At 48.2% G+C, this 12,500-nt stretch overlaps 1 protein-coding gene across 1 annotated transcript in view; it reads right to left on the bottom strand.

Moving 5' to 3' along the window:
• LOC135057425 (pregnancy zone protein-like) overlaps positions 1–7,201 on the bottom strand; it is a 39,376-nt gene extending 32,175 nt beyond the window's left edge. Inside the window, exons 1-3 of the mRNA XM_063963317.1 lie at positions 7,026–7,201; positions 3,219–3,372; positions 779–856 (exon numbers count right to left, since the gene is read on the bottom strand). Coding sequence (XP_063819387.1) covers positions 779–856; positions 3,219–3,372; positions 7,026–7,201 — 408 coding nt within the window. The remainder of the gene's footprint in view (positions 1–778; positions 857–3,218; positions 3,373–7,025) is intronic.
• Between the last annotated feature and the right edge of the window lie 5,299 nt (positions 7,202–12,500).

Below are 12,500 nucleotides of genomic sequence, written 5' to 3'. Positions count from 1 at the left end.
AATGGGTTGAGTTGTAAGCTAATACATTCGCAGCTAGATCCCATACACAGATACAGGACCTCATACAGTAAGGGTTGCAGAACGTGCGATTCACAATCCACCCGATTATTGAACGCCTTTGCATGTGCAGCATTCGCATTGTGCACGCGCTAGCAAAAAAAACAGCAAATAAAAATGCATAAAGATCGTGATCGCAATGCAGCCGCTGTTTGACCATTAGGAAGCCAGCGTTTCTGGCCGTAAACCCGGCATTTTCTGGGTGTGTCTGAAAAAACGCAGGCGTACCCAGGCATTTTTAAGGAGGGCCTCTGACGTCAGCGACAACCACTTCCACCCTCATGTGTAGCAAAAATTGTGGATGACCTTGCCCGACTCAGATAGTAAAAATGTTCGATGTTCCGGTAATTGTGTATGGTTTTGCGAACAGCCCCCATACTGCCATGCATTCGCAATTTCTGCAATGGGCATTTTTTTCTCTAATTCTGGGTGGCAACTATTTGATCCCAGAAACTGCTACTAAGCAGAAATTGCAATCCTTACTGAATGAGGTCCACTGTACGAAAATATGCAAATGTGGCAGCTGGCAGGATTGGCATGGACACGCCCACCGGCGGCTTTGCTAATCTCAGCAACTGCGTACAAACAAGCAATAGGATTGCAAATCCTCTGCATAATCTTGGCCAAAATTACGGGCCAATAACAGCAGTCAGTGCCAGCCTTCAGTACATGCTGCAGTGTGTCTGGCAGTGCCATCCATTGCAATGAATAGTTTACTTACCCCAACGCTGGTCATTGGGCACTTGAGCAATATTAGTGCTGCAGTAGCTGTGAAGCGAATGACATCATTTATCCTCGACTAGGAGAAAAAGACGACAACATATTATAATAAGCAGAATCTGATTATGGGACCTTCTGTTTATTTATTAACGATCAACCACCTCACCCCTGCCATACCCCTCCCCTTCCACAGTATGAACTTACCAGTCTTCCCCCCTCCATGGGGCATATGTTACCTGCCCCACTCGTCCCCTTCCTTCCCCGGATGCTTTGACATACACTACCCGCCATACACCTCCCCTCCCCTGGGACATAGGCTAATCTGCCCTACTTCTCCAGGGTATCAACTGGGAGGCTGCCTGGCTAGTGCACGCATGGGGGTGCTATGGGCGTGTTGCCTGATCTCTATGCTGTTCTTAAGGTACCCGTATGATGGAAGGACGCCTGTTTCAGACAGATCTTCCAGCCGGCATAGGGCTGGTGCGGATACTTATGGAGACAGTTGCGCAGTGCGGCTATGCGCATGAAGCCACGAGGATACTTACATTAGCATAAGGTAGTAGATGTGGCCTCCACAGCCATCTGCACTTGCTGCCCAGAGCACGCGACTACCTACAGGTATCATGCACCCTTGTGCGCCATGTAGAACAAGCAATTTTGCGTGACATAGATGTTCTGCCAAGGGTAGCACTTCTCAGATTTTCATACCTATATCTTTATTTAGTGTCTGGATGCAGCTATGATGCGACACAAAGTGTCTGATAGTGTCCCAGGTGCTTCACGTAATGTAGTTGGTATAAAGCTGGAGGTTACGCATAGCTCCTCATGGTGGGATACATGGCGCAGCTCAGTCATACCGGTTCTCAGCGTTTACCCTTATTCCCAGGTTAGTGCCCAAGTCACACACCACTACTGCATGCAATGCCTGGTACAGTAATTGTGCATTCTACTTTGTCACATTAGTGATACAACTGAGACGCACATTTGGTAAAGCACTGTATGGCGGGCTGCATGGTGCAGCTTAGCTGCAGTATCTGTTGCGCACTTACCGGTTCTGCTGCATCCTGTGCTGCACCCGCCCCCGGAGCAGCACTTAATCAGTCACCACTGAGTGCCCCACAGGATAAACTTATCCTGTTGGGCACTCAGTGGTGACGGATTAAGAGCTGCTCCGGGGGCGGGTGCAGCAGAACCTGTTGGTGCACCACAGATACTGCAGCTAATGTGGGTGTTGCTGCCTTATCGGGGCCACTGTCCTGCTACTTACAGTACAGAGTCCACGGCAGTGAGGGAGAAAACATTGTGGGGTCTATGCATCAAGTCTTGGAGAGAGATACATTGCCAGCCAATCAGCTCCTATCTGCCATGTTACAGGCTGTGTTTGAAAAATGGCAGGAGCTGATTGGCTGGTACTTTATCACGCTCCAAGTCTTCGTACATAGACCCCTACAGAATGTCTCTCAGGAAAACGCGTGATAACCAGTAGGTAAATGTGGCCTTATAAGTTTTCCTTTATTCCTGGCATAAAAAAAAGTTAGCTGTAGATCAAAAAATTGTTGCTCCAGGTGCCAACACCCTGAGACGTCACTAGGGTTGATATCACCCAGTGAGGAACTGAGGAATCCACGTGCACGCCGATAGGTCAATGCCACCTCCCCCTGTGTATGTTCGGCTGTCACGCCTCCATTCTAGTCATGGTGCAGGCCCATTCAGCGCTCCAGGAGCCACTGTGCAGCCCCCAGCATCTCCCGACACAGTCACAGCATGGATGACGCATCACCGTCCAAGGGGGCGTCATCTCTTCGGATGCAGTCAGCACCCCTTAATGCCGCCACGGCCCATACCTTCGCTGGGCTTCACTGCGAGTTGCATTGTATTTGCGGGAAGTCATGGAATCCTAATTTACTGCCTTGTGCTAATGCGAGATTCCGTACACCTAATGTGAGGGTACATGCGTCAGCCATGCCACCCATTCATTTTATGCCAGCCGCTGCAATTGCGTTACAATTGGCACGCTAGGTGCGCGAGATCGGTCAGTAACAGGCTTCTCTTCACCATATGCACGACTCAGACATGCACGGAACATTTAAAGTACACCCCTAACACACCCATAAGTAACGGAAGGTCAGTGCGCTCACACAATCGCTTTGAGCCCTGTAACGCCCAATGTCACCGAAACACAGTATCAGCCAAGTTGTCAGACTCAGAAAAAGATGGACACAGGCAAAGATGCATAAAACCACAACTGCGCTATATGCAAAATCCCGCTACTTGTGCCGTGCAGAGAGATCCGTCTCATTCACATCAGCCCCAGTAGATCATTTGACTTCTGACACGATCCTGAACTGGACACATTCCCATTTATGAATGTTGCCAGTGATTAAACAGAACGTGCATTGTGTGCCTGGTCTCCTTTAGTACTATACCCATGCCTCAGTCACCTGATCTGTAAATGGGCAGCCAATAGGATTTATACAGCCGGAGGTCAAGTTCTGCTGCTGTGATAGTACAAGACTTAATCTTGTTGGGATGATGGGATCCACAAACGTGTAATTCTGGATTTTGCACGATGCTTCTAATGTGTAAATGTCAATCCTAAAATAAAAGATAAAAAAAATATATTCAGTAAGCATATGTACAAAGTGCCTAATTCAGACCTGAACGCTGTTGTGCAAATTCGCAAAGCGGGCGATAATTGATAGACTGCACATGTGTACATATCGTAATGCGCGAGGCCATACTGCACAAGAATTCAGCTGTTTTTTATTGCTAGCCGTACGCAAGTTGATTAATAGGAAGCGGACACTTGGGGCGGTAACTGCTAATATTCTGGTAGTGTCAGTAAAGACGCAGGCGCACCCAAGCATTTTCAGATCAGGTGTGTGACGTCAGCTCCAGCCCTGATTAGCCGGTTTCTATTTCACTGTAGGAGTAAGTCCCGGGCAACGGTGCAAGTAGGCAGGTACACGCGGGTATGGCGTACCATTAAGAATTTAGCCATGGGTACGCCATATCCACCGCCACCCAGCTACCACTCAGTGCACTCAAAGCCGCCATAATGTAATAGCTGCTTAATGCATTCAACCAAACACTGAGATACACTTATACATATTCTCCCGATACACAGGGATTTCTTACAGCTCAAGTGGTCTGAGCTCCCTGTCAAGTTGGTATATGAAAGCCAGTGTGATTTGCAAAAGAAGAAGTAGCAAGTATTATGAAAGCAAAAAGAGATGGCTTTAAGAAAATATAAGCAGACACAAAATAATGAACACAAAAATATATCTTGTTAGACAGAAGGAGACCAAGGCCTAGTTATGAACGTTTTTACTAAAGAGAAAAAGGGTGTTTTCAGTTCACACCCTTTTCACATTATTTTAGTATCCACTTAAAATGTATTAAAAGGGCTTTTTCATGACAAACTGCTCCAAACTCTTTAATTCACTTTTTTTTTTTTTTTTTTTTTTAGTATCCCACATCGCATTTCCCATATTTATAATGGGAAAAGCGATCTGGGCCAAATTTACTAAAAAAATAATAGTGAAAAAAAAAAAAAATATAAGATTTTAAACCTACCGGTAAATCTTTTTCTCCTAGTCCGTAGAGGATGCTGGGGACTCCGTAAGGACCATGGGGTATAAACGGGCTCCGCAGGAGACATGGGCACTCTAAAAGACTTTAGATGGGTGTGCACTGGCTCCTCCTTCTATGCCCCTCCTCCAGACCTCAGTTAGAGAACTGTGCCAGAGGAGACCGACAGTACGAGGAAAGGATTTTTGTTAATCTAAGGGCAAGATTCATACCAGCCCACACCATCCACACCGTATAACCTGGAATATACGCAACCAGTTAACAGTATGAACAAAACAGCATCAGCCAAAGACTGATCTCAACTGAAACATAACCCTTATATAAGCAATAACTATGTACAAGTCTTGCAGAAATATGTCCGCACTGGGACGGGCGCCCAGCATCCTCTACGGACTAGGAGAAAAAGATTTACCGGTAGGTTTAAAGTCTTATTTTCTCTTACGTCCTAGAGGATGCTGGGGACTCCGTAAGGACCATGGGGATTATACCAAAGCTCCAGACCAGGCGGGAGAGTGCGGATGACTCTGCAGCACCGATTGAGCAAACATGAGGTCCTCATCAGCCAGGGTATCAAACTTGTAGAATTTTGCAAAAGTGTTTGAACCCGACCAAGTAGCTGCTCGGCAGCCGCCCAAGCAGAGCCCACCTTCCTAGTGGAATAGGCCTTTACCGAATTTGGTAACGGCAATCCTGCCGTAGAATGAGCCTGCTGAATCGTGTTACAGATCCAGCGAGCAATAGTCTGCTTCGAAGCAGGAGCGCCAACTTTGTTGGCTGCATACAGGACAAACAGGGCTTCTGTTTTCCTAACCCGAGCCATCCTGGCTACATACATTTTTAAGGCCCTGACTACATCCAGGGACTTGGAGTCCTCCAAGTCACCCGTAGCCACAGGCACCCCAATAGGTTGGTTCATATGAAATGAAGAAACCACCTTAGGCAAAAATTGAGGACAAGTCCTCAACTCTGCTCTATCCACATGGGAAATCAAATAGGGGCTCTTGAGAGACAAGGCCACCAATTCGGACACCCGCCTTGCAGATGCCAAGGCCAATAACATGACCACCTTCCAATTGAGAAATTTTAATTCAACAGTTTGAAGAGGTTCAAACCAGTGAGATTTTAGGAACCGTAACACCACGTTAAGGTCCCATGTTGCCACTGGGGGCACAAAAGGAGGCTGGATGTGCAGCACTCCCTTTACAAAAGCCTGGACTTCTGGGAGAGAAGCCAATTCTTTCTGAAAGAATATAGGAAGAGGAGGGAACACATAGACCGACTGAAACACCCATGGTGTCACCAGGGCGTCTACCGCTACTGCCTGAGGGTCCCTTGACCTGGCACAATACCTCCGAAGCTTTTTGTTGAGGCGTGACGCCATCATGTCTATTTGAGGAAGTCCCCAATGACTTGTTATCTCTGCAAAAACTTCTTGATGAAGTCCCCATTCTCCTGGATGGAGATCGTGTCTGCTGAGGATGTCTGCTTCCCAGTTGTCCACTCCCGGAATGAAGACTGCTGACAGAGCGCTTACATGATTTTCCGCCCAGTGAAGAATCCTGGTGGCTTCCGCCATTGCCACCCTGCTCCTTGTCCCGCCTTGGCGGTTTACATGAGCCACGGCTGTGAGGTTGTCTGATTGAATCAGAACCGGTAGGTCGCGAAGAAGATTCTCCGCTTGTCGTAGGCCGTTGTATATGGCCCTTAATTCCAGTACGTTGGTGTGTAGACAAGCCTCCTGGCTTGACCATAGTCCCTGAAAATTACTTCCTTGTGTGACTGCTCCCCATCCTCGGAGGCTCTCGTCCGTGGTCACCAGAACCCAGTCTTGAATGCCGAACCTGCGACCCTCTAGAAGGTGAGCACTCTGCAGCCACCACATGAGACACCCTGGCCCTGGGGGACAGGCTTATCTTCTGATGTATTTGTAGATGGGATCCGGACCATTTGTCCAGAAGGTCCCACTGAAATGTCCTCGCATGGAACCTGCCAAAGGGGATGGCCTCGTAGGCTCCCACCATTTTCCCAAGAACTCGAGTGCATTGATGAACTGACACTCTTTTTGGTTTTAGCAGGTCTCTGACCATGTTCTGGAGTTCCTGGGCTTTTTCCATTGGGAGAAAAACCCTCTTCTGTTCCGTGCCCAGAATCATGCCTAAGAATGATAGCAGAGTCGTTGGAATCAATTGTGACTTTGGTAGATCTAGAATACAACCGTGCTGCTGCAACACTCTCAGGGAGAGCGACATGCTTTCAGCAATTTATCTCTCAATCTCGCTTTTATCAGGAGATCGTCCAAGTACGGGATAATTGTGACTCCCTGCCTGCGCAGGAGCACCATCATTTCCGCCATCACCTTGGTGAAAATCCTCGGGGCTGTGGAAAGCCCAAACGGCAACGTCTGAAACTGGTAATGACAGTCCTGTACAGCGAATCTCAGGTACGCCTGATGAGGAGGAAATATGGGGACATGAAGGTATGCATCCTTTATGTCTAGTGACACCATAAAATCCCCCCCTTCCAGGCTGGAGATCACTGCCCAGAGCGATTCCATCTTGAATTTGAACTTTTTCAAGTACAGGTTTAGGGATTTTAGATTCAAAATGGGTCTGACCGAGCCATCCGGTTTCAGGACCACAAACAGGGTTGAATAGTACCCTTTCCCCTGCTGGACTAGGGGAACTTTGGTAATCACTTGCTGTTGACACAGCTTTTGAATTGCAGCTAAAACTATTTCCCTCTCTGGGGGAGAAGCTGGCAAAGCAGACTTGAAAAATCGGCGAGGAGGCACCTCTTCTAATTCCACTTTGTAGCCTTGGGATACAATTTCCATCGCCCAAGGATCCACGTCTGACAGAACCCAGACCTGGCTGAAGAGTCGAATACGTGCCCCCACCGGTGCGGACTCCCTCAGTGGAGCACCAGCGTCATGCAGTGGATTTAGTAGAAGCCGGGGAGGACTTCTGCTCCTGAGAACTAGCCGTAGCAGGCATTCTTTTCCCTCTACCCTTACCTCTGGCAAGGAAGGAAGAGCCCCGACCTCTTCTGGACTTATGCGACCAAAAGGACTGCATCTGATATTGTGGCGTTCTCTTTTGCTGTGGGGGAACATAAGGCAAAAAAGTAAATTTACCTGCGGTAGCTGTGGAAACCAGGTCCGCGAGACCTTCCCCAAATAAAACCTCACTTGTAAGGCAAAACTTCCATATGCCTCTGAGTCGGCATCACCCGTCCATTGGCGGGTCCACAGGGCTCGCCTAGCAGAAATCGCCATGGCGTTGGCTATCGAACCTAGCAGCCCAACGTCTCTCTGAGCGTCTCTCATATATAAGATTGCGTCTTTAATGTGACCTAAGGTCAATAAAATTGTATCCCTAGCTAGGGTATCAATGTCAGCTGACAAGGTATCTGTCCAAGCTGCTACTGCGCTACAAACCCAAGCCGATGCTATTGCCGGTCTGAGTAAAGCACCAGTGTGTGTATAAATAGATTTTAAGGTAGTTTCCTGTCTGCGATCAGCAGGATCCTTGAGTGCTGCCATGTCTGGAGACTGTAGCACCACCTTCTTGGACAAGCGTGTTAAAGCCTTGTCCACCCTGTGCGAGGATTCCCACCATACCCTGTCCTGTGCAGGGAAGGGATACGCCATAAGAATCCTCTTGGGAATCTGCAGTTTTTTGTCTGGCGTTTCCCAAGCTTTTTCAAATAACGCGTTCCTTCCTTAAACATGCATACCCTCGTGTCAGGGACAGAGGGGTCATCTGTGATATGCAAAACATCTTTTATTGCAATAATCATATAATGAATACTTTTGGCCACCCTTGGGTGTAACCTCGCATCATCGTAGTCGACACTGGAGTCAGAATCTGTGTCGGTATCAGTGTCTGCTATTTCGGATAAGGGACGTTTTTGAGACCCTGAAGGGCCCTGTGACACAGTCAAAGCCATGGATCGACTCCCTGCTTTTTCCCTGGACTCTGCTTTGTCCATTCTTATGTAATAAAGTCACATTTGCATTTAAAACATTCCACATGACCAACCAATCAGGTGTCTGCGTTGCCGACGGAGACACCACAATCATCTGCTACATCTCCTCCTTAGATGAGCCTTCCGCTTCAGACATGCCGACACACGTACCGAAACCCCCACACACTCAGGGATATATCAATATGGAGACAGTTCCCCAATAAGGCCCCTTGGAGAGACAGAGAGAGAGTATGCCAGCACACACCCAGCGCCAACTGACACTGGAAATAAAATTCCCAGATAAAACAGCGCTTTTATATAAATACATGCATAAACACTCACTGCGCCAATTAAAAGTGCCCCCCCCCTCTTGTTTGACCTCTGCCACCGTGTTCAGCAGGGGAGAGTCCGGGGAGCCAGGTGCTCTGCAGTGTGCTGTGGAGGAAATGGCGCTGGTCAGTGCTAGAGGATCAAGCTCTGCCCCCTCAGCGGCGGGCTTCGGTCCCGCTCAAATTTTCACTACTGGCGGGGGATTATTAAATATACTGCCTCCGCAGCCTATATACTTGTTAGCCAGTCCCTAGAGGTTTATTATTGCTGCCAAGGGCCCCCCCTCCCCTGCACCCTTCAGTGCCCACTGTATGTGGGAGCAATGGTGCGCAGCGTTACCGCTGCGCGTTACCTCAGAGAAGATCTGAAGTCTTCTGCCACCTTTGAAGTCTTCTTTCTTCTTATACTCACCCGGCTTCTATCTTCCGGCTCTGTGAGGAGGACGGCGGTCAGGGCCGTCTTAACAGCAGTGTGGGCCCCTGGGCACAGCAATACACTGGGGCCCCTACCCATCCTCCATGGGTGGGGGTGCTATCAACGGCAGCTTTGATATCCCATGGGCGGTAGGGGGTGTTCTAGCTTCCGCTCAGCATGTAGGACCTGGAGCAGTAATTTCTGCTAATTACTCCTTTACTGCAAAGATGGGGCGGGAGGGAGAACACTAAACTGTAGAATGTGGCATTGGGCTGAATGAAGGGGCCCCGGTACATGACTTCCAGGGTGGTATGGGGTGTTTAATATGTAAGGGAGAGGTCGATAGTGGAGTGGGCTTCATTTTCATCATTTTCTGGTGGGAGGGCAGCTTGCTTGACTGCAGATATGTCAAGTTCCTGGAAAAATATTTCTTAGCTTTGCATGGGCTAAAAAAATTAGAGTGTCTCACCTGTCAGGAGGTTCTGGGGAATTGGGGATCAGAGTTCAGAAGCCAGAACAGTCCACCAACAAATATACAAAACTGCATATTAGGCGTGTGGAGCTTGAGCAGGGACCAGCTGCTTGAAGGCTGATATCTCTGGTTCTGAGCATAGTAGAGACAAGCTGCTAGTGTCCACCGAAAGGGAAGAGTCACAGCTTTTTAAATGTACCATCAGAAAAACGCTAAGTCATACAGAGCCTGAGATATCTTGATGGTAATAGCAATTAACAGGCTTGGATGGGGACCACTGCTTTGAACTCGGATATCTCTGGTTCCCTAGGGCCGATTTTCAAAAATCTGGTACCCCTGGAAAGAGGGGACCCTCAGCTATCAGCCTAGAGCCCTTATACTCCTGGGGCCCTTGGGCAAGAGCCCATTGAGCCCACACGAAAAGACGCCCCTGACGGCGGTGCGGCTCCGGGACGAACGGCGAGGGTGAGACCTGCGTTCCGACTCTCTCTGGAGCTAATGGTGTCCAGTAGCCTAAGAAGCAGAGCCTATCATTTAAGTAGGTCTGCTTCTCTCCCCTCAGTCTCACAATGCAGGGAGCCTGTTGCCAGCAGTGCTCCCTGAAAATAAAAAATAAAATAAAAAAAAAGTCTCAGAGAAACTAGGTAGAGCTCCCCTTCAGTGCATCCAGTCGCCTCTGGGCACAGGATCTAACTGAGGTCTGGAGGAGGGGCATAGAGGGAGGAGCCAGTGCACACCCATCTAAAGTCTTTTAGAGTGCCCATGTCCCCTGCGGAGCCAGTCTATACCCCCATGGTCCTTACAGAGTCCCCAGCATCCTCTAGGACGTAAGAGAATTTAAAAAAAAAAAATCGCAACGTGCCCTGTGATAATTTTGCCAGCTCAAGCTGGTGAAATCACAGGGCAGCACTGCAATATGCAGCCTTTTGCACAGCTTTCTCTACCCCTTGGCAGAGAAAGCTATGCAGGGACCCAGCAGTGTGATTAGCTTTGTCACACCAGCTGACAACTGGGAGAAAAAATAAATAAAAATGTATAGTCCAGGAGCTGGTGTCCGCTGCTCTGGTGAGCGTTGCAGGGCGCCGGGGTCCTGCATATGTTGGGCTGTGACCCCCTGTGCAGTAAAGCAACACTGCAAAATGGCAGCTCACTTTACTGCACTGGGGGTAGTAGCAGCACACAGGATCCAGTGCCCGGCAGCCCTGCAGGAGCAGCATGGACCGGCTCCCTGGACTGGGGAGCATATTTACAGTGCAGGCGGTGGAGGGGGGGGGTTCAACAGTTGCGGCAATGTCGGCAGTGGAGGCACATGCGCTGCAGGACATCGGGGTATTTTTCACGAAAAATACCCCAATGATGCTGCAGTCAGGTATCTGTCCTGCATGTGATAATTGATATATCTGTGCGATGTAATCAATTACCGCAGTGCGGATTCGGGTGATTTTATCACCTCACATCCTTGGATGTGGATGGTGACCAATAGGCCCCTAAGAAGGCAATCGGATGTGCAAAAGGGACAAGCCGAGGAGAAAATGGCCCAGTCAGTGGGTAATGGAGGCTAAACTCTTTCGGTATATAAGCAAAAGGAGAAAAACAAAAGTCTGAATAATAAGATTAAAGACAGACTGGGAGTCTTGTTGAGGGAGACAATGTAATAGCAGATCATCTTCATTATTATTATTTTTGCCCAGTACTCACTACTGAAAGAGGGGAAGGGGCCACAGTTAAGCTGCAGGGATATTCAGTAAAATGAAACAAGTACATTTACAGAGGAGAAGGTCCTAACAGAACTTGCAAAGCTGAAAGTGGATAAATCAATGGGTCCAGATAGGATACATCCAATGATACTAAAAGAGCTTAAAGAGGTGCTGGTGGCACCATTGACAGAATTATTCAACCAGTCATTAGCTACAGGTACAATTCCAGAGGACTGGAAAAGAGCATGGGCGGCGAGTCAGAGATTGACACAAATCTTGCTTCCAGCGGCAAGATCTGCATCAATCTTCTCACACGCTGGGGGCCGCCCAGCACAGAGAAAGGCCACCCAGCATGTGTGTGGTGCTGACCTGCTATGAGTCCACAATTTAAAAGTGGGTGCATCAATTTGAGGTAAATTTGAAGTTGAGGTCATGCAGCAACCCCGAGAATGCAGTGACACGCCCCTGTTAGGCATGCTCCCGCAATGCCGCCCCCTCCCCCCGAATGCCCACCAATGTCAATCACCTTGCAGCAGCACCCTTACGGGATGCGGCCGCAAAGCGAAGGGTCACTTAAGCACCCTGCGGCTGGTGCGCGTGTGTATACCAGATGGACACTTGGCTGCATACAGACCTGCGGCTGCATCCATCTCTGAATCAGCCCCATAGTACCACTGCACAAAAGTGGACACAAGGAAGAAGCAAGCAACTACCGTCCAGTAAGCCTTACATCAGTAGTAGGGAGAATGATAGAAACACTTAAAAGAAAGAGTGGTAGATTATCTAAAATTCAGTAATTTACAGGATCCCAAACAGCATGGATTTACTGTGGGGAGGTCATGTCAAACAAACCTTATTGACTTTTTGACTGGGTGACTAAAGGGATAGACAGGGAAAAGGGAGGGCATAGATATAGCCTATCTAGACTTTAGTTAAGCTTTTGACACAATTCCAAATCACAGACTGTTATATAAAGTCAAAATCTTGGGATTTTATGCTAAAATGGTTGAATGGATGCGATCTTGGTTGCAGGTTAGAAAACAGATGGTTGTAGTAAATGGAGTGCATTCACAGGAGGGAAAAGGTTACCAGTGGAGTACCCCAAGGATCTGTACATGGACCAGTGTTTTTTAAAAACTTTATTGATGACATTGTAAATAGTATTGAAGGGATGGTATGCCTTTTTGCAGATTACAAAAAGGTAAACAGGTTAGATACACCAGGGGGTTAAACAAATGATCGATGATGATCTA

Source organism: Pseudophryne corroboree, chromosome 3, assembly GCF_028390025.1.
Source record: "Pseudophryne corroboree isolate aPseCor3 chromosome 3, aPseCor3.hap2, whole genome shotgun sequence".
Classification (NCBI taxonomy): domain Eukaryota; kingdom Metazoa; phylum Chordata; class Amphibia; order Anura; family Myobatrachidae; genus Pseudophryne; species Pseudophryne corroboree.
This window is presented reverse-complemented; position numbering and strand designations above follow the sequence as displayed.